Source organism: Meles meles, chromosome 10 (assembly GCF_922984935.1).
Source record: "Meles meles chromosome 10, mMelMel3.1 paternal haplotype, whole genome shotgun sequence".
NCBI lineage: Eukaryota > Metazoa > Chordata > Mammalia > Carnivora > Mustelidae > Meles > Meles meles.
The window spans coordinates 6,120,097-6,138,882 of NC_060075.1; the positions used below are offsets into that span (position 1 = coordinate 6,120,097).

At 62.8% G+C, this 18,786-nt stretch overlaps 1 protein-coding gene across 4 annotated transcripts in view; it reads left to right on the forward strand.

Annotated features, from left to right (window-relative positions):
• KCNH2 (potassium voltage-gated channel subfamily H member 2) overlaps positions 1-12,508 on the forward strand; it is a 31,554-nt gene extending 19,046 nt beyond the window's left edge. For 2 of the 4 annotated variants that reach the window (XM_046021287.1, XM_046021288.1), the window contains exons 5-15: positions 446-657; positions 5,292-5,720; positions 6,235-6,622; positions 6,963-7,162; positions 7,587-7,839; positions 9,000-9,193; positions 9,398-9,497; positions 10,084-10,356; positions 10,429-10,615; positions 10,890-11,067; positions 12,212-12,508. In XM_046021287.1, coding sequence (XP_045877243.1) covers positions 446-657; positions 5,292-5,720; positions 6,235-6,622; positions 6,963-7,162; positions 7,587-7,839; positions 9,000-9,193; positions 9,398-9,497; positions 10,084-10,356; positions 10,429-10,615; positions 10,890-11,067; positions 12,212-12,361 — 2,564 coding nt within the window. In that variant the 3' untranslated portion in view covers positions 12,362-12,508. Of the gene's footprint in view, positions 1-445; positions 658-2,159; positions 2,581-5,291; positions 5,721-6,234; positions 6,623-6,962; positions 7,163-7,586; positions 7,840-8,999; positions 9,194-9,397; positions 9,498-10,083; positions 10,357-10,428; positions 10,616-10,889; positions 11,068-12,211 lie in introns of those variants that run through there. The other 2 variants (XR_006820560.1, XM_046021289.1) reach the window with 2 other exon arrangements.
• The last annotated feature ends 6,278 nt before the right edge of the window (positions 12,509-18,786 follow it).

An 18,786-nucleotide genomic window follows, 5' to 3' on the forward strand; every position in this document is an offset into this window, starting at 1 on the left:
CCTGCGGTGTTCGGGCCCCCAGCTTCCCCCTCTCAGCCCGGGCCACAGGCCGGGAGATGGAAATCCCATTAAGCACTTACTTAATCCCATTAAGTGGCCTTTTACTCCGTTAAATGTCCATTCATCCCGTTACATTCTTCCACTCAGAGTCTTTGCTGGCTGGTGCCGCTGGCTTGCCCCGGGTGGCCGGAGGGGGGATGGTGGTGGGGCTTCTGGGTCCTGGTACCACCTGGTCTCTGGTGGCACCCAGTGCTGTGGGTCAGACCCTATGGAGGATCTTCTTCCTCCCTCTCCTTCCGCCTGTCTCCAGAGTTGACCTCATTGACTCATGGCGTCCTGTGGCCCAGTTCATACAGGGCCTGGTCTTCACCTCAGCCTGTTCCCTGGACTTGGCTTTCCCCTCCACCCCCCCGACCCCCTGACCCGACTTTCCCCTCCACTCCAGGGGCCATGCACCCCCTGCGCGGAGGCCTGCTTAACTCCACGTCTGATTCCGACCTCGTGCGCTACCGCACCATTAGCAAGATTCCCCAAATCACCCTCAACTTTGTGGACCTCAAGGGGGACCCTTTCCTGGCTTCGCCCACCAGTGACCGGGAGATCATAGCCCCCAAGATAAAGGAGCGGACCCACAACGTCACTGAGAAGGTCACGCAGGTAGGTACTTGGCTCCCTGGCTTTCCTCTCACCTTGGAGGAGCTTATAGGGGTGGAAGTGGGCTGTGGTCAAAGTGGGGTGATGGGGGGTCCGGTCCGTCCACTCACTAAGGGCCTTTTGAGGGTGGGCAGACCCACTGGCCGGAGGTGGGGAGAGGATTTCAGAGCTGGGTAAGAGAGAACAAGTCCGAAAGGTCTTGAGAAAGGGAGACTACAGGGGAGAAGAGGGGAGGGGAAGAAAAGAGAGGAAGGGAAGGGAACTTGGGACAGGACAGATACAGAGAACAGGTCGATGGGGCACAGGGAGGACAGGGCAGTTGAGGCAGAGTGGGCCAGAGAAGGCAGTCCCGGGGGTGTGATGGGGTCTGCTCACAGGGTGTGCTGAGGAGGTATGGGGCAGGGTAGAGGCAGACCTGTGGGAGATTTCAAATCAGAAGGGGCCATGGAGGTCAAGACTGGGGTCCTTGGTTCTTCTAGGCTGATGTGATAAGCTAGGTGGAGGGTGGGGATCCTGCACTAGGGCCAGAATGGCTGGGAGGTGCCCCTCCCTGTTGCTAAACCATGGGGACATGTCAGGAGGGGAGTGTATGATGGGGGGTGCGCAGATGCAGAGGGACCAGGTCCCTAAGTCCCGGGCCAGAGAGGACTGCCCGCCTTTGGAGGCATTGCCCGGTGCCACCACCAGGCCGGTCTCCTGTCCCCTCCTGGCAGCAGGCTCGCTCGCACCATCCCCACCGCCTGCTCCATTCCAACTCATTCTTGATGTCCTGGCTTTGGGGGTGGGTCAGGAGTGGGCGTCCCTGCAGTGGCGGAGGGGCCCGGGACTGCGGGGGCCGCCATCCCACACCTGCTGAGCCTCAGTCTCTGTGGCTCCCTCCTGCCCCTTGCACGGCCGCTCCCTGAGCCGGCCTGAGTGAGGGAGCTGCCCCCTTTCGCTCACTGTGGTCGCTGCCAGCCTCCTTGGCCCTCCTCCTGGCCCTGCTCCCGCTGCCTCTGGCTCACTGGGCTCCTGCCAGGTCTCCAGCCCCTTGGCCTTGACTCCAGAATGTTCCCCCTCACCCCAGGCCCCCTGTCTGGCTGCCTACCTCACTCCCCCTCCTGCGCTGCCTCTCTTCCCACCTGGCGCCCCGGGTGTGTGCCCCGCACCCCGGCCTGCAGCGTGTGCCTGTCGTGGTGTGGTCTTGGCGTGGTCCTGTGTGGCAGCGCGCGCGTGTGCGTTCCTGGCTTTGCCTGTCACCAGGCGGTCTCTCCATCTCTGGGTGTCTGTCTGACTCTGGCTGGCTGGGCACTGGACCGGCGGGGCGGGGGTGTCGGGGAGACCATTAATCTGTGGTGACAGGCCTGGCTGCCGGGGGAGGGGGAGGGGCACGGGCTGCGGGAGCGGCTGCAGCAGGAGCCCTGATCCGGCTGCTGCGGGGGAGGGGGCCGCTGGCCAGCACGAGGCGGGGCTGGGGAGCCCAGTGTGGCAGGGTGGGGGTGGGGACCTGGGAGGAGGGGCCGGCTGAGGAGCTGAGGTTCCGACCGCGGCGCTGGGCTGGCGGCGGGCAGAGTGCGGCACCCTGGCAGCGGGGCCCCGCACTGGGGGGCCATGGGCAGCCCGAGCCAGGAGGGCTGCTGTCCACACTCACTGCCAGGGTGACCCTGGCCCTGGGGCCCAGCCCCAGCGACCCTGGCTTCATGCCAGAGGCTGTCCTGGAGGCCAGGCCGCCAGCCTCTGGGGCACAGCCTGGGCTGGGACTGCTGCTGGGGTGCAGGTGAGGCGCTGGCCGGGCCCTCGGGCTCCAGGGCAGGCAGGCTGGGGGGAGCCAAGTCCTCCATGGCGGCCCCAGCAGGGAAGGCGAGCAGGACAGGGGCTCTGCAGCCCAGGGCCCAGAAAGGCCGGGTAAGGCGGGCAGTACGCATCTCCAGCCTGGTGGCCCAGGAGGTAGGTGACCCCCCCCACCCCGCCCCCAGCCACCTCCCCCTTCCCTCCCTGGACTGGGGCACCCAGACAGGCACTGGCAAGTTGGGTGCGGCCTGGAGGGCTCTGGCTCCTGGGCCGGGCTGGGAGAGGGCTTCTGAGAAGCAGGACAGTCCGGGGAGTCGTAGGGTCCGCAGCTCTGCTCATCCCATTGCTGGGCTCTGCCCGCTCTCCTGCGGGCCTGCTGGGCCTGGGTGGACAGTGTTTTCCGTGCCAGGGCTTCCCTTCCTCCATGGCTTCTGTGGCCCACAGTCCTGGCTCCAGATACAAAAAGGAGAGGGAGAACAGGAATGAAATGCGTGCCCAGAGTGGGTGACAGAGGGCGAATGGGGAGGAGAGGAGCATGGTGGGATGGCGAGAGGCCTGCCAGAAAAGTTCCAGGTCCCTAGGTGCTGGCATGGACACCGGGCGGCGGGGAGAGAGCCTCGGGCTGGTTCAGGGGTCCGGATTTGGAGGCTGAGGCTGAGGAGTGCGTGGGGTCAGGGGCCACCGGATGGTGGTGAGGGCAGGCTGAGCTCAGCCACCTGAATCACCTCTTCCCAGGGGCCGGTGGCCGTGCTGCCTTCCCCCTGGGCTGATTATTCTGTGGGATGCTCCTGGGAGTCACCTCTCCTCCCCTAGGGAGCGGGGAGCAGGCTCTGGGTTGTTGGATGGAGGTGGTTTAGGAGTGAGTCTGAGAACCCCACTCCTCTCCCACCTGAACTCCCTGCCTTGGTTCTTGCACGCCTCCCAGCCGGGGAACAGGTGTGTTTGGGGGGGTGGTGATGGAGATTCCCGCCCACGGGTGACGACCCAGGATTTGGCTGAAATAAGCTTCAGTGTTCTGTGGGACCAGAAGTCAGGGTGGGGGTTGCAAATCTGGGTCGAGGCCATGCGGTGAGCTGGTGGCTGCCGAGCACGGCCTGGCCCCTGTTGGAGGGGGTCTGGGGGTCCAGGTTTTGAGTCCTGGCCGTGTCCCCCGAGTGTGCATTTGAGCAGGGGCGTTGTGCTGCTCTTGCTGGCGCAGACTCGGGGAGGGGCAGGGTGGTGCCAGGGTCGTGCCAGAGGTGTGGTCCAACACAGTCCCCAGGGGGCTTGGCCTCTCAGGCTTGGGGAGGAGCCCCGTCCAGGGGCAGCTACCTTCTGCCCACCTTGTCTGTGGGGGCCCTGGCTGGTTCTTTTTTTAGTCCTCACTTGACCCCTGAAAAGCCATTGGCTCATGCTCTCTGCCTTAAGGAGCAAGCAGCTTGGGCTGAAGGCAGGGAGAAGTGGGGGCCCGGAAGCCCCCATGCTCCCTCCCCTCCCCCGGCTGCAGCTGCTCCCCCAGCCGTCAGATGTCTCTGGACCTGCCCTGCCTCCCGCAGGGTGGCCAGATCCCCAACCGTGGCCCGTGTTATCTTCCAGTTACTTCTTCTAAGGAGATGCTCTCCAAACAGTCCTCCTGGGGATGGTGGGTTCAGGGGATCCTTGGCTTGAGTGTGAATAGGTGTCTTTGGGGGTTCCACCCACCCTGACTCTCCCGGCTCAGAGGCGCAAGGATGTGGGGCCCGGGCACGCAGTACTTCCTGGAGTGGGGCCAGCAACCTTGGGTCTCAGCAGCGTAGGTGAGGCCTGGGGCTTGGTGTCCTGGGGATGGCAGCCCAGGCCTGGAGGACCTAGGGACGAAGTCTGGGGTTGAGTCAGATGTCCGTGGGGGAGGATTCCGGGGGGCAGGGGGAGGGAGCAGGGGACAGCCAGGCTCCTAGCCTAGTGTGGGAAAGCTGGCCTCGGTTCTTGCTAGTTTTTGCGTGGGAAGAGAAGGGCACGGCTGCTGGCGCGTAGTGGGGATGGCAGGCCCGCCTCCGCCTGACCGTTGAGCCTGTGCAGAGCTGGGTAGGGCACTTGGGAACGTTCGCTGGCTGTGTTCATGTGGGTACGTCTACGGCTGGCTTAGGGCTTCTGTGGGCCTTTGTAGGAGTGTGGGAGGGCAGAGCTTGAGGGTGGCCCTGGGTCTGGGGACAGGGGCTTGGGGGGGGTGGCAGAGGTCTGTGCCTTGGTCTCTCCCCCAGGGAAGCCAAGGGGCCTGAGTCTGGGTGGCTGGTACCCTTGGGCCAGCAGCAAAGGGACCTTTAGGCTCTCAGTCCCTGGGCCCCCGGGAGTGGCAGCGCCCACCGCCGTTTTCTGTGTTGAAGTTATGTCTCCTGGGGTTGTCACCCCCGCTTGGAGTCTTAGCCCTTGGAGCATTTTCTGTACTAGGATCATGGTGCATGTGAGTGGTGTGTGTGTGTGTGTGTGTGTGTGTGTGTGTGTGTGTGTGTGTGGTGTTTGGGGTGGGGGTTGCGCAAGGTCCTCTCGGGGGAGTTACAACCAGGGGGATGGGTGTGTGTCCCTGGGGTGGGGAGAGCCGTACGTCTGGGTATGACTGCCTGGTGTCCTGAGCTCAGGTGGCCAGACAGTAGGCCCGTGGGCTGCGTGGGGGAAGAGTAGCACCCGAGCCCCCGGGCAGGCAAGGGCCACAGCCGCTTGGTTGAGGGACTGGCCTCCTGACCGACGCTTGCTGGTGTCTCCCTTCCTCGGTCTGGAGGAAGTCTCTGGTTGGCCTGGTCTCTTCTCTGGAGGCCCCAGCAGAGGTGACGTCCACTCCCACCCTGGAGATCCCCGGCGCCAGCCTCCAGGGGGACGTCGCTGCGTCACCTCTGCCCTCCCTGCCTGTCCAGGTCCTGTCCCTGGGCGCCGACGTGCTGCCCGAGTACAAGCTGCAGGCGCCGCGGATCCACCGCTGGACCATCCTGCACTACAGCCCCTTCAAGGCCGTGTGGGACTGGCTCATCCTGCTGCTGGTCATCTACACGGCCGTCTTCACACCCTACTCGGCTGCCTTCCTGCTGAAGGAGACGGAGGAGGGCCCCCAGGCCCCCGACTGTGGCTACGCCTGCCAGCCCCTGGCCGTGGTGGACTTCATCGTGGACATCATGTTCATCGTGGACATCCTCATCAACTTCCGCACCACCTACGTCAATGCCAACGAGGAGGTGGTCAGCCACCCCGGCCGTATCGCCGTCCACTACTTCAAGGGCTGGTTCCTCATCGACATGGTGGCCGCCATCCCCTTCGACCTGCTCATCTTTGGCTCCGGCTCTGAGGAGGTCGGTTGGCGGGGAGGCAGAGGCGGGGAGGGCACGTGGAGGGGGAGAGGAGGTGGTGGAGCGCGGGGAGGTAGTGAGAGAAAGGGGGCCACGGTAGGTGCCCCCGCTAAGCCGTGGCCACCTCCCCTTTCCATGGGAGCCACGTGCCAGGAAGAGATCCAGAGGGGCTGCCTTCTTCTGTCTGTCCAGAGCGGTCGCCGTGTTCAAACCCCACAGAAGTGGCCTGGGAACCAGGGGGAATTCTGGCCACGTGCCTCAGGGTGGCTGTGGGACCCTTCAGAGTCCCCTTCCCAGCAGGGGGACCCCATGAGCCGCCTCGTCACAGGGCTAGCGCAAGGATCAATGGGACCCTGTGCCGGGCTTAGGGAATGGGGGGTGTTTCGGTCCTTAGGAGGTTCTGGGAGGAAGTTTTTGGGGATCTCTCTCAGTGACCCCAGGGCTGCAGCGCCCCCCCCCGACTCCTCCTTTGCCCCCACACTGAAGGTCTCCCCCCGCCCCGCCCCCGCCCCCGCAGCTGATCGGGCTGCTGAAGACGGCGCGGCTGCTGCGGCTGGTGCGCGTGGCGCGGAAGCTGGACCGCTACTCGGAGTACGGGGCGGCTGTTCTCTTCCTGCTCATGTGCACCTTCGCGCTCATCGCGCACTGGCTGGCCTGCATCTGGTACGCCATCGGCAACATGGAGCAGCCCCACGTGGACTCCCGCATCGGCTGGCTGCACAACCTGGGGGACCAGATCGGCAAGCCCTACAACAGCAGCGGCCTGGGTGGCCCGTCCATCAAGGACAAGTACGTCACGGCCCTCTACTTCACCTTCAGCAGCCTCACCAGCGTGGGCTTCGGCAACGTCTCCCCCAACACCAACTCCGAGAAGATCTTCTCCATCTGTGTCATGCTCATTGGCTGTGAGTGTGTCCCTGCGGGTGGGCGGCGCGGGGCGGGGGGCGGGGGGGGGCGGCGCTGTGTGGCGCTGAGTCTGGGAGGAGCCTGCGACGGAGGAGAGGGAGATGCCACACGGGCTAGAGGGGGGCCCTGGGACATGGAGGCAGGGGGGACGACCGTCGGGGCAAGTTTGGGGCATGTTTGGGGGCACAAGGCAGAGCCCCAGAGCGCGTGCACCTGGGCTTCTGTGTTTGGGCCGCTCTCGTGTGTGCTCAGGCGGAGAGGTGACTGCGGGTGTCCCTGACCCGGGGCAGGGGCGGGCGGGGTCCCTCGGCGCTGACGCCCGCTCACCCCCGCCCCCAGCCCTCATGTACGCCAGCATCTTCGGCAACGTGTCGGCCATCATCCAGAGGCTGTACTCGGGCACCGCCCGCTACCACACGCAGATGCTGCGCGTGCGGGAGTTCATCCGCTTCCACCAGATCCCCAACCCCCTGCGCCAGCGGCTGGAGGAGTACTTCCAGCACGCCTGGTCCTACACCAACGGCATCGACATGAACGCGGTGAGCCCCGGCCTCGAGCAGGGCTGGAGGTGGCGGGCTGGAGGGAGCAAGGCCGCCGTGGGACTTCTCTCGGGGCCGGGGGCACCCTTGACAGCATCACACTCTGCGCTTCGGGGTCCCAGTGAGCGCTGCGAAGGCCCCAGGAGAGGCGTTCTCCCCCTTCCGAGGATGGAGCTCGTTTGCCAGAGCGCACTCGCGGCGGGGCAGGCCACAGCAGGCCCTTGCACAGAGGCAGGCTTTGAAACCTTCCAACAGCCCCTGGCAGGGATGGGTTTTGACACTTTACCCAAAAAAATGGAGGCTGAGAGCAGCCGGTGTCATCCCCACGGGCGCTTGGCTAGAAGGGGTGGACCCTCTGGTGCTCCTCGCAGGGTCTTGGGCTGGGCGACCGGAGCTAGGGTGCTGAGCCCGCCCCCGCCCCCAGGTGCTGAAAGGCTTCCCTGAGTGCCTGCAGGCGGACATCTGTCTGCACCTGAACCGCTCGCTGCTCCAACACTGCAAACCTTTCCGAGGGGCCACCAAGGGCTGCCTGAGGGCCCTGGCCATGAAGTTCAAGACGACACACGCACCGCCGGGGGACACGCTGGTGCATGCCGGGGACCTGCTCACCGCCCTCTACTTCATCTCCCGGGGCTCCATTGAGATCCTCCGGGGGGACGTCGTCGTGGCCATCCTGGGTACGGGACTGGGTGCTGGCGGGGAGGACCGGGTGCTGGGCGGGAAGGGCCTGCCGAGGCCTGAAGAGGTCTGAACTCCCCGAGGGGACGGTTGTTGGGGCTGTGGACCCAGGCCTGCCTGCAGGGACCTTGAGTTCCTTTAATTTGCCAAAGCCTGGGCCCTCCAAGGGGGGGAGGGGAGAGGAGCCCTGCATGGGGTGAGGCTGCTGAACTCTGGGGTTCTTGGATTCTGTTCCCCCTCAGCACTCTTGCTGCCTTTGAAGGCGGGACCAAACCGGTTACTCCTACATGGGCAGTGGAGGGAGGTTAAGCATCTGATTTTACTAAGGAAATTTACTAAGTTCCCCACAGCCTCATGTGACGCAGCCGAGCCTAGAGCTCGCCATCTCCAAAGCGAAGGGAGTCTTGCCCCTCTTCCCCTCTCTTCCTAACCTTCTGTCCCATCTGTACACAGGGCGGGGGTGCCTGGTGGGGACTTCTGCCCTCTGTCTGTCCTTCCCTGGGCCCTGGACAGCTGCGCCTTAGGGCACAGGCATCACAATGGGCCATACTCGATGTCCGTTTCTCAGTTCAGCACAAACACCTGTACTCACTCCGCAGACATCCCAGACACAACTAAAACCAGTTTCACCGCACGACACGAGATGCCGCTATGCGTGACACGTTCTGGGGTTACCTGCTGTGTGTTGTGGTCAGCTGTGCTGTGCTATAAACAAAATGTTGGTCTTGTTTCCCCACCGTGTTAGGATCTAAGCTTGAAAAACACCGAGGGCACAATGATTGGCCAGGAGAGGGTTTAGGACATGGGGTTTGGAGGGTGGATACAAGATACAGGTGGGCTTAGAACCCAGGGAAGCCAGGACCGTGGGCAGAGTGGGCTTTCCAGGCTGGTCCTGCCGGTGGCTTCCAGTACTGGAAGGCAGGGAGACCCATGCCCTCTCCCCCGTCTCCCCTCATGTCTCACAAGTCCCGCCTTTGGGTGCAGGGGGAGGATGGGGCTGGTGGACGCTTCCCTGGCTTTCGGGGCTGGGGCTGGTGGGTGGCTGCTCAGACTGAGGGAGGCCCCAGCCCCCAGTCTGCGGTAAGAAGGCGGGGAAGACAGGTGCCTTTTGCCCGTGCTGCTGCCCAGGGGCTGAACCCCCACTCTTGGTGGCCTCCAGGGAAGAATGACATCTTCGGAGAGCCTTTAAACCTGTACGCTCGGCCCGGCAAGTCCAATGGCGATGTGCGGGCACTCACCTACTGCGACCTGCACAAGATCCACCGGGATGACCTGCTGGAGGTGCTGGACATGTACCCCGAGTTCTCTGACCACTTCTGGTCCAGCCTGGAGATCACCTTCAACCTGCGGGACGTGAGTGGCCGCCCCCAGCTGCGTGACCTGCCCCGGCCTCTTTCCCCGCCTGTCAGATGGTGTTGGGGGTGGAAGTCCCCGCCTCACTCAGCTTTCCTTCTAGGGCAGCTCCGGGCCCCACTTGCTGTGTTAATGAGGGGGTGTGGGCTGACCCGGGCAAGGCAGGTGGGTGCAGAAGGGCGCTGACACTGCGTTTGGTTCCAGACCAACATGATCCCCGGGTCTCCTGGCAGCGGGGAGCTGGAGGGCGGCTTCAACAGACAGCGCAAGCGCAAGCTGTCCTTCCGCCGGCGCACGGACAAGGGTGAGGCGGGGGCGGGGCGGGGGCGGGGGCGGCGGGCGGGGCCCAGGTGAGGTGGGAGGGGGGCGGAGCATGGGGTCAGCGGGTCTGTGTCAACTGCGCCTGGGCCCTGCTGACTTTTGCGCCCCTGCCTTCAGTGTTCCCACGGCCACCCCAGCTGCCCAAACGCTGTCCGTTCAATAATGTCCGCTTGAACTGGCACCTCCTCCGGGAAGCCCCCTTCACCCTCCTGGGCGGGGGAGTGCTGGCCTCAGCTTCTTTGGGCCTCAGGTGGCTGGCGCTGCCTTGAACTGATGTCGGGCGGAGGAGACAGTGCAGAGGGGGGCGAGGGGCCAGCGACGGGGGGTCTCAGAGAGCCCCGCCCATAAGTGCCACTGCCCGTCCTTGGGCAGTCAGCGGTCGGAGACGACCTGGTCCCGCTGCCGGGAGCTCTCAGTCTGCTTGAGGTGGGGAAAGGGGCAGAAGAAACAGCCAGGGACAAACCAGGGCATCCTCGCACAGCCCTCCCCCAGGCCTGCTCGGTCCCCTCCCCTCCCCTCCCCTTCCATGCCTCCTTCCTTCTTTGAGGCCTGTTCTCTGTTTCCCGCAGACCCGGAACAGCCAGGGGAGGTGTCCGCCTTGGGGCCGGGCCGGGCGGGGGCAGGGCCGAGTAGCCGGGTCCGGCCAGGGGGGCCGTGGGGGGAGAGCCCATCCAGCGGCCCCTCCAGCCCTGAGAGCAGTGAGGATGAGGGCCCAGGCCGCAGCTCCAGCCCCCTCCGCCTGGTGCCCTTCTCCAGCCCCAGGCCCCCCGGAGAGCCGCCGGGTGGGGAGCCCCTAACGGAGGACGGTGAGAAGAGCAGCGACACTTGTAACCCGCTGTCAGGTAGGGTAAGGGCCGTCTCGGGTGGGCGGGGCGTGGCTGCTGACCTGGCTCAACCCAGTTCTCTGGCTTCAGGGGCCTTCTCAGGAGTGTCCAACATCTTCAGCTTCTGGGGGGACAGCCGGGGCCGCCAGTACCAAGAACTGCCTCGCTGCCCTGCCCCGACCCCCAGTCTCCTGAACATCCCCCTCTCCAGCCCCTGCCGGAGGTCCCGGGGTGACGTGGAGAGCAGGCTGGATGCCCTTCAGCGGCAGCTCCACAGGTGAGGCGGGCTCCTGGTGTCGAGGGGTGGGCTTGGTGGGCGTGTGTGATCCGTGGGTTCCCCGCACTGTGACACGGCGAAGGGAGGGTGTGTTCTGTGTGCGCCGCCTTGACCTTCTCCTTCCATCGGGTGCCGAGACCTGGGCTGCACACCTGGAGAGAGGAGGGAGGCTGGGCTGGACCGGCCGGCTGGTCCATAGGGCGGTCCCGAAGTCACAGCTGCTGGGGTCTCCCCACCCCCGAGAGCCAGAGCACCCTCCTCCTTCTTGCTCCAGGCTGGAGACCAGGCTGAGCGCAGACATGGCCACTGTCCTGCAGCTGCTACAGAGACAGATGACTCTGGTCCCACCTGCCTACAGCGCTGTGACTACCCCCGGGCCCGGTCCCACCTCCGCCTCCTCCCTGCTGCCTGTGAGCCCCGTCCCCACCCTCACCCTGGACTCGCTTTCTCAGGTAAGTTCCAAAGCCCTCCCCCTGCCCAGGGCACCCCGGCCTCGCCTTCTCTGCCCCGGTTCCACCCGAAACCTGCTCTGCTGTCCTTTGGCTCGGCACTGGGCCGCAGCTTCCTCCCGCCCCCATTTCTGCCCTCGTTCCCGATGGCGCTCTTGGAGGAAGGCTTCCTCGGGAGCTGTGGGCACAGGGCAAGGCAGGAGAGACCCCCAAGCCAAAGCCCCCCAAAAGCGGGGCAGAGGAAGCCAGCAGGCTGAGAGGTGTCACCTAAATGACCAGATCTACTCAAGGTGTCTGTGCCCTGGCCATGAGGGGTCTCCCGAGGAGGGGGCTGTGTGGGCCAGACGCCCTGTGATGGGGCTGCGCGCCCACAGGGTGCGAGCTCCCTGCCGCGACGGGCGCTGCTCAGTTCTGGCTCTGTGGCCAGCCAGTGGCTGTCGCGCTGGCTGCCTCGCAGGGCTGTCTGGAGGGCTTTGGCTGAGCCCCAGGGTAGCACTTCTGGCCCGCATCTCCCCTCTTCTGCTGGAGTGGGTCTCTGTCGCCCTTTGTCCTCTCCTGAGTGGACATGTGTGTTCCCAGTCTTCTGACGAGACAGCTGTGCCTGGGCCCCAAGAAGGGGGCTCTTCTGGCTCCTAGAGGTCGCCTGGGATCTGCTCCCCCCTTCCTCTGGCATCTGCTCCCCCTCCCATATGCTGCTGCTCCTGTTTGCAGACACCAGGGCCCACGTCAGCAAACGTGCCAGTCTGCCTTCACGGCCTCCCCCGCGGCGATCTCCCAGCTCGCTCGTCAGCAGCCGCAAACCCCTCCCGCCTGCCCTGGCCCTCTCCCTGGCCTTCCGAGGCCTGGCCGCCAGCCTGCCTCTGTTTCTAGGTCCCCGAGTTCTTTCTAGATGGGAGGAAGGAGCCTCATTTCCTTTTGTCCCAACTCCGGGCCCCGTATTCTGGGTTGGGTTTGGATCCATCTGCGGTGTTCCCCGGGGAAGGGAGTGGCTGCAGCCTGGAGCGCCCCCCGGGGTCACGGACGGCTCCCCGGGCTCCCAGCCTCGCAACTGGGCTCTTGCCCAGGGAGAATGCATTTCTCTGCTTGCAGCCTTGGCACCTCCCTCATCCGCCATCTCCCTCCTCTGCTCACGCTGTGTTCTCTGCAGGTTTCCCAGTTCATGGCGTTCGAGGAGCTCCCCCCGGGGGCCCCAGAGCTCCCCCAAGACGGTCCCCCTCGACGCCTCTCCCTGCCGGGCCAGCTGGGGGCCCTCACCTCCCAGCCCCTGCACAGACATGGCTCAGACCCCGGCAGTTAGTGGGGCTGCCCGGTGTGGACACGTGGCTCACCCAGGGTTCAGCGCACTGTCTGGGCCCCTTCCCTCAGAGGCCCTGCCCAGGAGGCCCTGGCCAAGAAAGGGGAGAGGAATGCGAAGGCACAGCCCCTCCCCCAGCCCTCTGGACCATCTCCGCCTGCAGTCCCCTGGGCCCCCACGGAAGGGGCAGGGGACAGGGCCGGGCAGTGGATGGGGGTCTGTGGTCTCCCCACTGCCCTGGGGGCATTAGCTGGTCTAACTGCCCGGAGGCACCCGGCCCTGGGCCTTAGGCACCTCAAGGACTTTTCTGCTATTTACTGCTCTTATTGTTAAGGATAATAATTAAGGATCATATGAATAATTAATGAAGATGCTGATGACCATGAATAATAAATAATTATCCTGAGGAGACTCGTGCAGTGCTGGGAGGGGGGAAGGGGGGCCCTTCGGCACATGCTGTATCCCATGTTCACACTCACACTCGTGTGCGCACGCGCACTGGGGTCTCGGGGGTCTCGGTGCATCCGCGTGCACAGGGCCTGCAAGGGCTGTCTGGCGCGAGCCCAGAGGGTGTCCCCTGGGGCTGATGCGGGTCACCTCCGGGGATCCCTGCATCTGTGGGGCCCTGCTCCTGTGGCCTGGATTCAGGATAGCAAAGAGCCACCTGGATTGTTTTGAATAGAGAGGTCATCCTAGTGGGATGCCAGGCCTGGGTCCAGCCCCTCAGGGTCGTGTTCTGCTGGGTGGCATCCTGGCTCCCAGGGCTGGCCCTGCTGACTGATAACGCGGCCCTACACTGGCCTGTTGCCTTATACACTTCACGGGCCCAGCCCACACTGACCCTGACCCGGTGCTGTATTGGTTCCTTCTGACTCACATCCCCAGCCACCGGACTTAGCCTTATCTTGACCTTAACCCAGACTCACGCGGACCCAGTGTAGTTGGGCCCCCACAGCACCCCAGTTCTGGGCACACTGCTTTTCTAGCCCCGGCCAGAGCTCCCCGGGTTTCTGGCTGCAGATGGGCCGCAACCCTGGTCACGGTAGTCTCCTGAGCACCTGTGATCCTTGGCTACAGACTTGCTGCCTAGAGAGGGTGGAATTTTTTGAGAGGCTCATTGCCATTAGTGGGGGAGCCAGTCATGGTGTACATCCTGGGGCCAGGGAAGGGTTGTGCGCGCGCACGCGCACACGCTCGTGTGCTGCTGGGCTTGTGAGGACACAGCCTCCTGGCGCCGAGGCTGGCCGTGACCATGGCAGGCACCTGCTGGCCGGCAGGAGGAGCCGAGGGGCAGCGGCGGAGGGGCAGCGGCGGGCTCTGTTTATAGGCAACAGTGCTGCGGCAGGCCTCTGGAGCTGCCAGAGCGGTTTCCTACTTAACCCCCGCAACTCCTGACCCTTGGCAGTGGGTTTGTTAATTGGCTTTAAAATCAAATGTGGCTGTTCTCACTGCCCGTGGCTGGGGTGGCGTGGGTGATGGGAGCAGAGACCCCAGTCTCTGAGCAGCCCGGAGGGTTCTTGCTGTGCCCAGAGCAGGGAGAGAGAATCTCTCTTTGCCCAGGTGACTCTGCCCCAGGGCCCTGGCTCCCCTTCTGGGACCTGCCACACATGCTCATCACTTGGGTGGTCACACGCGGGACTTCCTGGTGGGTTGATGTATGCGATGTGGGGGGTGGGGGTGGGGGATGGTGGGGGTGGGGCAGAGACAGACCCAAGCAGAGGTGACCTGAGGCTGCCGCTGAGAAGTGATGTCCAGACAGCTCAGTGCCCCTGGCACACCGGGTCCGTGGGAGCTGGGCCCAGGGCCGGTGCTCGGATGTTGGCTCCATCCTTGTTACCGTCCGCCCTTGGCCTTAACGTATCCTCTTCCGGGAGCTCAGCTACGGTTCACACCACTCTGCCCCGGTGCAGGGGTGGAGGCTGGGGGAGCCTGGGAGAGAGGCTGGGGGCCACCCCAGTGAGTCAGGGCTGGTGCTAGTGGGCGCCGGGTGGGGAGGGAGCACCATGCCAGCCCCTGCAGTCGGCCACCGGCGCTTGTCTGCGATGAAAGCACATGGATGTCCGGGGGGGCCAGTCTGCTCAGTCTGTATGGGGTTGCTGCAAGGGTGGTTCGGATGCCCCGTGCCAGGTCCCCGCCAGCCGCCACCTGCTGAGGCTCGAGGGTGGGTGGAGGACAACACTTACTGGATCATTCTACCAGTCCAGGTGCAGCTGGTGCTCGGTCCGTGTGACATTTAGCCCTCAGGGGTAGGAGTAGGTATTCCAAGTGGGAAGATGAAGGCTCAGCATGGGCAGTGACTGGCGGGTGCTCACACCGCTGATGGGTGACCGCACACCTTCAGACCGCACGGGAGGAGTGACAGTGACCCTCCGGGCAACACACTGGGGCTGGCACTCGCTGGCCGCAGGACGCAGGCTCCAACCTGGGCCGTGTCTGTGACTGGGAGTGCACCACAGTGTGGGAGCCTGGCAGGGAGACACCCCCAACTCCCATTCCTAGCCTGCTCTGCCCCTTCCCGCTCCGGGCTGGGTGACAGCCCCCTCCTCCTGCCAGCCCCGGATCACGGTCCGCCCAACGCACATGAGCAGTGCTATAAACCACAGCGGTACCTGCAGCACCGAAGGTCAAGTTTTTGGGCAGGATCTGCCCAAAGCAGAAGGCGGCCATGACCACCCGTAGTGGGGCCCTGGGTCCAGACCGACTGCACCTTAAGGGGTCCTTGTTGCATCCCTGAGACCGGAGGGTTCTCAGGTGTGTGGGGGAGGGGTGCATGCAGCTCTAGCTCCTGTCCACTAGCTGGGGGTCCGGCCGAGCGGCAGGTTACGGCCCTCCGGGGCCACCCTTGCTCTCTGCATCGCCCACTCTTTTAATGTCCATCTCATCTAATGTGTTATTTTATTTATTTATTTATTTAATTTTGTAGAAACCATCAGTGTATATGCTTTGGAAGGGAGATGAAGGGCCATCAGAAGCCAGTAGCCTGGGGGAGCCTGGTAAAAGGACGCCTTAGGGGAATCATTCCTGGAGCCCAGAAAGGGAGACAAGAAGGAGGCACGGGGACCACTGTGCAGCCCTCTACACACTAGGCTGTTCCTCTCCTGGCCTGAAGCGGTAGATAGGGAGCAGCATGGGCGTGGGGCCTGTTCATTCTGCGGGGCCTAGAACAGTATCTCGCACTGGGATGTGCTGTCTTTACTGAATGGATGGATGGACAGATGGATGGATGGACGGATGGACAGATGGGTGGATGGGCGGACGGACGGATGGATGGACTGACGGATGGATGGGTGGACGGATGGGTGGGCGGACGGACGGATGGATGGACTAACGGATGGATGGACGGATGGACGGATGGATGGATGGACTGACGGATGGATGGATGGATGGGCGGATGGACGGATGGATGGACTGACGGATGGATGGATGGACGGATGGATGGATGGACGGACGGACGGATGGATGAATACCAGCACTGCCCTTCTCCCAGAGACAGAGACCCTTCGACTGGACAGGCAGGGGCTGGGGAAGGCCTCCCACGATTGGCAGAAGCAGAAGGAGGGCATCTTCCCAGGGCGCTCCTCTCACCTCTCACCCTCCCCCATCACCAAGTTCTCCCCCATGCCAATCCTCATGTCTGCTCAGCACACCTCTGTGGCAACTGCACACTGCCCCAGACCCATTCTCTGGTTTCCCCTGTCACCTGGGCTCCCAGAACCACAAGGACTTTGGTGGAGGGAAAGGCAAAGGTGAGGGAAAAGTCACCTCCTCTCCTGCAGAGCCGGGCTCCCAAGTGTTGGGGATTTGTGGTCCTGAGCTGAGGGTTCTTCCAAACCGAGAGGGCCAGAGGGGTGGGGTTGGGGCTGGAAGAGGCTGCGGTGGGCAAGGAAAATGATCTGGGCAGGAAGGCAGCAGCAGGGGCTGGAGCTGGGGTGTGGTCAGGGGTTGGGATAGGACCCAATGACAGCACGGGACCAGGCTGCCTCCCCCCACCTCCACCTCTGCACCTGAAGGCCCAGGAGCTGAGTGGGGCCCTGATGGTGCCCTCGCCTGGGGACGCAGCCACTGCTCAGGGTCCAGGTGCAAGCTTGGCCCTGCACCTGTCCTTACCTGAATTCTCGCCCCCCGCTCAGCCCAGACAGGGGCAGCTCTCACATTTCATGAACACATAAGAGTAACTGATACTCACTGAGCATTCCTTAGTGGTGAGTGTTATTCCCACTGCCTGAAACCAAAGCTCAAGAGGCTGAAGTCACTTGCCAGACACCAGCAGCTTCAGACTGGCGTGGGAGTGTGGACCCACGGGGCCAAGCCTCCACCTGCTGGTTTAACTCTTGGGCACGCTGCTGCCCTTGCTCAAGGGACAGTGACTAGGAGACCTTTGCAGGAGTCTGGGATTTTGAGAACCTTCTCTCTCCTGCAGACTTGTGTAGCTTCTCCTTTGTCTGGAGGGCCCGTCGGTGAATTCCTGCTGGTCCTCAGGTGATTATTGTAAGAAACGCTTGGATCACCCCCTCCCTGGAGCTGGGGGCTCCTCTGTGCCACTCCACATCCTCTGCTCTCCCCATCCTCCCCACCCCTGACCCTGAACTGCCAGATCTGCGGGGCTTATAGCCTCTGCTGCACTGTGTCCCTGTCTGTTTCCCTCCAGCACCAAGCACAGTGGTTCTCTCAGAGCAGGCACTGAGCTATTTCCTAAAGGAACATATCTGGATTTGGGTAGTGATTAGCAGTAAAATCCTTAACATCAAAAGGGTCCGCATGCTAGACTCTAGGGAGTTGTGTCTTCCAGGTTTGAGGCATGAGGGGTGAGCAAGCGGCCCAGGGTTTCTGGCACTCCCTGAATGTCTCCTGCTATGAGCAGATGTGGATCTGGTACCCCGGAGGTGGCCCTAAGGGCCTGCGTTCTTTACGTCTTCCACCTCGTTCTCTTGGCTCAACTCAACACTTGGGGTTGGGGCCCTGCTCTGAGTTACAATTAGAGACCTTGTCTTGTGCCCTCTGGAGCTGGAATCCCTGCTGGTGGGCATCTCTGGACATCCCGGGATGGCCGCTGCTCACCTGGGTTTCGGGAGCCCCTGCTCTGTTTCCCAGCACCGCCCTCTCGGGTGCCATGTCCCCAGCCTGACCAAACCTTCAGAGGCAGCCATATAGCCCGGCTGATTTTTCTAGGGTCTGTTCTCTGCAGGACTGGGGAGAAGGAGGTCAGATGTCAGGCCTTTTCTGCCACTCGATTGCCCATGCTGCATCAGCAGATGGACCAGAGCGGGCCCAGGCCCTAAAGGGAGAGATGGCCTGTTTGCCTGCAGGACACAAGGTCCTTAGTCCTTTCCAGACTCGCCTGCCCTTTTACTTCCCCTGCTCTGTGCCTGACACTCCAGCCACATGAGATCAGGTCCTGCTGACTATGCTCGTGTTCTCCCTGCATTTGCTCCATCCTCCCCTCTTCTTGGAAATCAAACTCCGTTGTTCCTGGTCTGGGGAAATCCATCCATCCTTTAAGTCCTAGCTCAGATGTTGCCTCCTGCCGGGCACGTCTCTGGGCTTCTCTGTGGATCTAAGCTTCTGTGTAGCTCTGGCCTCAGACCTGTGTTAGAGTCCCCACCACACTGCACCTGTTGTTCAGTCTCTTTTTCGAAAGGGGACGGGCTGAGTATTGGTCATCTTTACATCTCCTCCAAGACACTTCCCTCATGGTCCTGGGGAGACTTTGCGGGCACTTTGACAGCATGTTTTGTTCCCAGTGTCCAGTTTCCAACTGGATTCTGTGTATTGGGCTCCCACGAGTGCTCTCTGTGTGCCTGCCCATTAGTCCTCTGATGGTCAAGGCTGAGGGAAGGTCCTCTTAGGGCTTTTCACTTCCAACTTCGGGTCTGTGGGATACATATTTCCCCCAAGTGGTGGACAGTCCCTTGGGAACTGGAAAGTACTCAGCCTGGCTGCTCAGGTGAGACCTTACCTGCTTGTATGGGAAGAGGCGTCTTCGTCAGCATCCTGCTGGTCTCACCACATAGAGACCGTATCATCTAACTCAAGTCCTCAAAAATACTGAAACAAATTCGAAGCGCAGAGACTTCTAAGGTGATTATTTTGAGATACTTTTTATTTTCTTTCGTTTTTTAATAAAGTTAACATATAATGTATTATTTGCCCCAGGGGTACAGGTCTGTGAATCATCAGTCTTACACAATTCACAGCATGCACCATAGCACACACCCTCCCCGATGACCATAACCCAGCCACCCCATCCCTACCCCTGTCACCCCCCAGCAACCCTCAGCTTGTTTCCTGAGATTAAGAGTCTCTTAGGGTTTGTCTCCCTCCCAATCCCATTTTGTTTCATTTTTTTCCCTCCCTACCCCCCATGAACCCCTGCCCTGCCTCTCAGATTCTTCATATCGGAGAGATCATATGATAATTGTCTTTCTCTG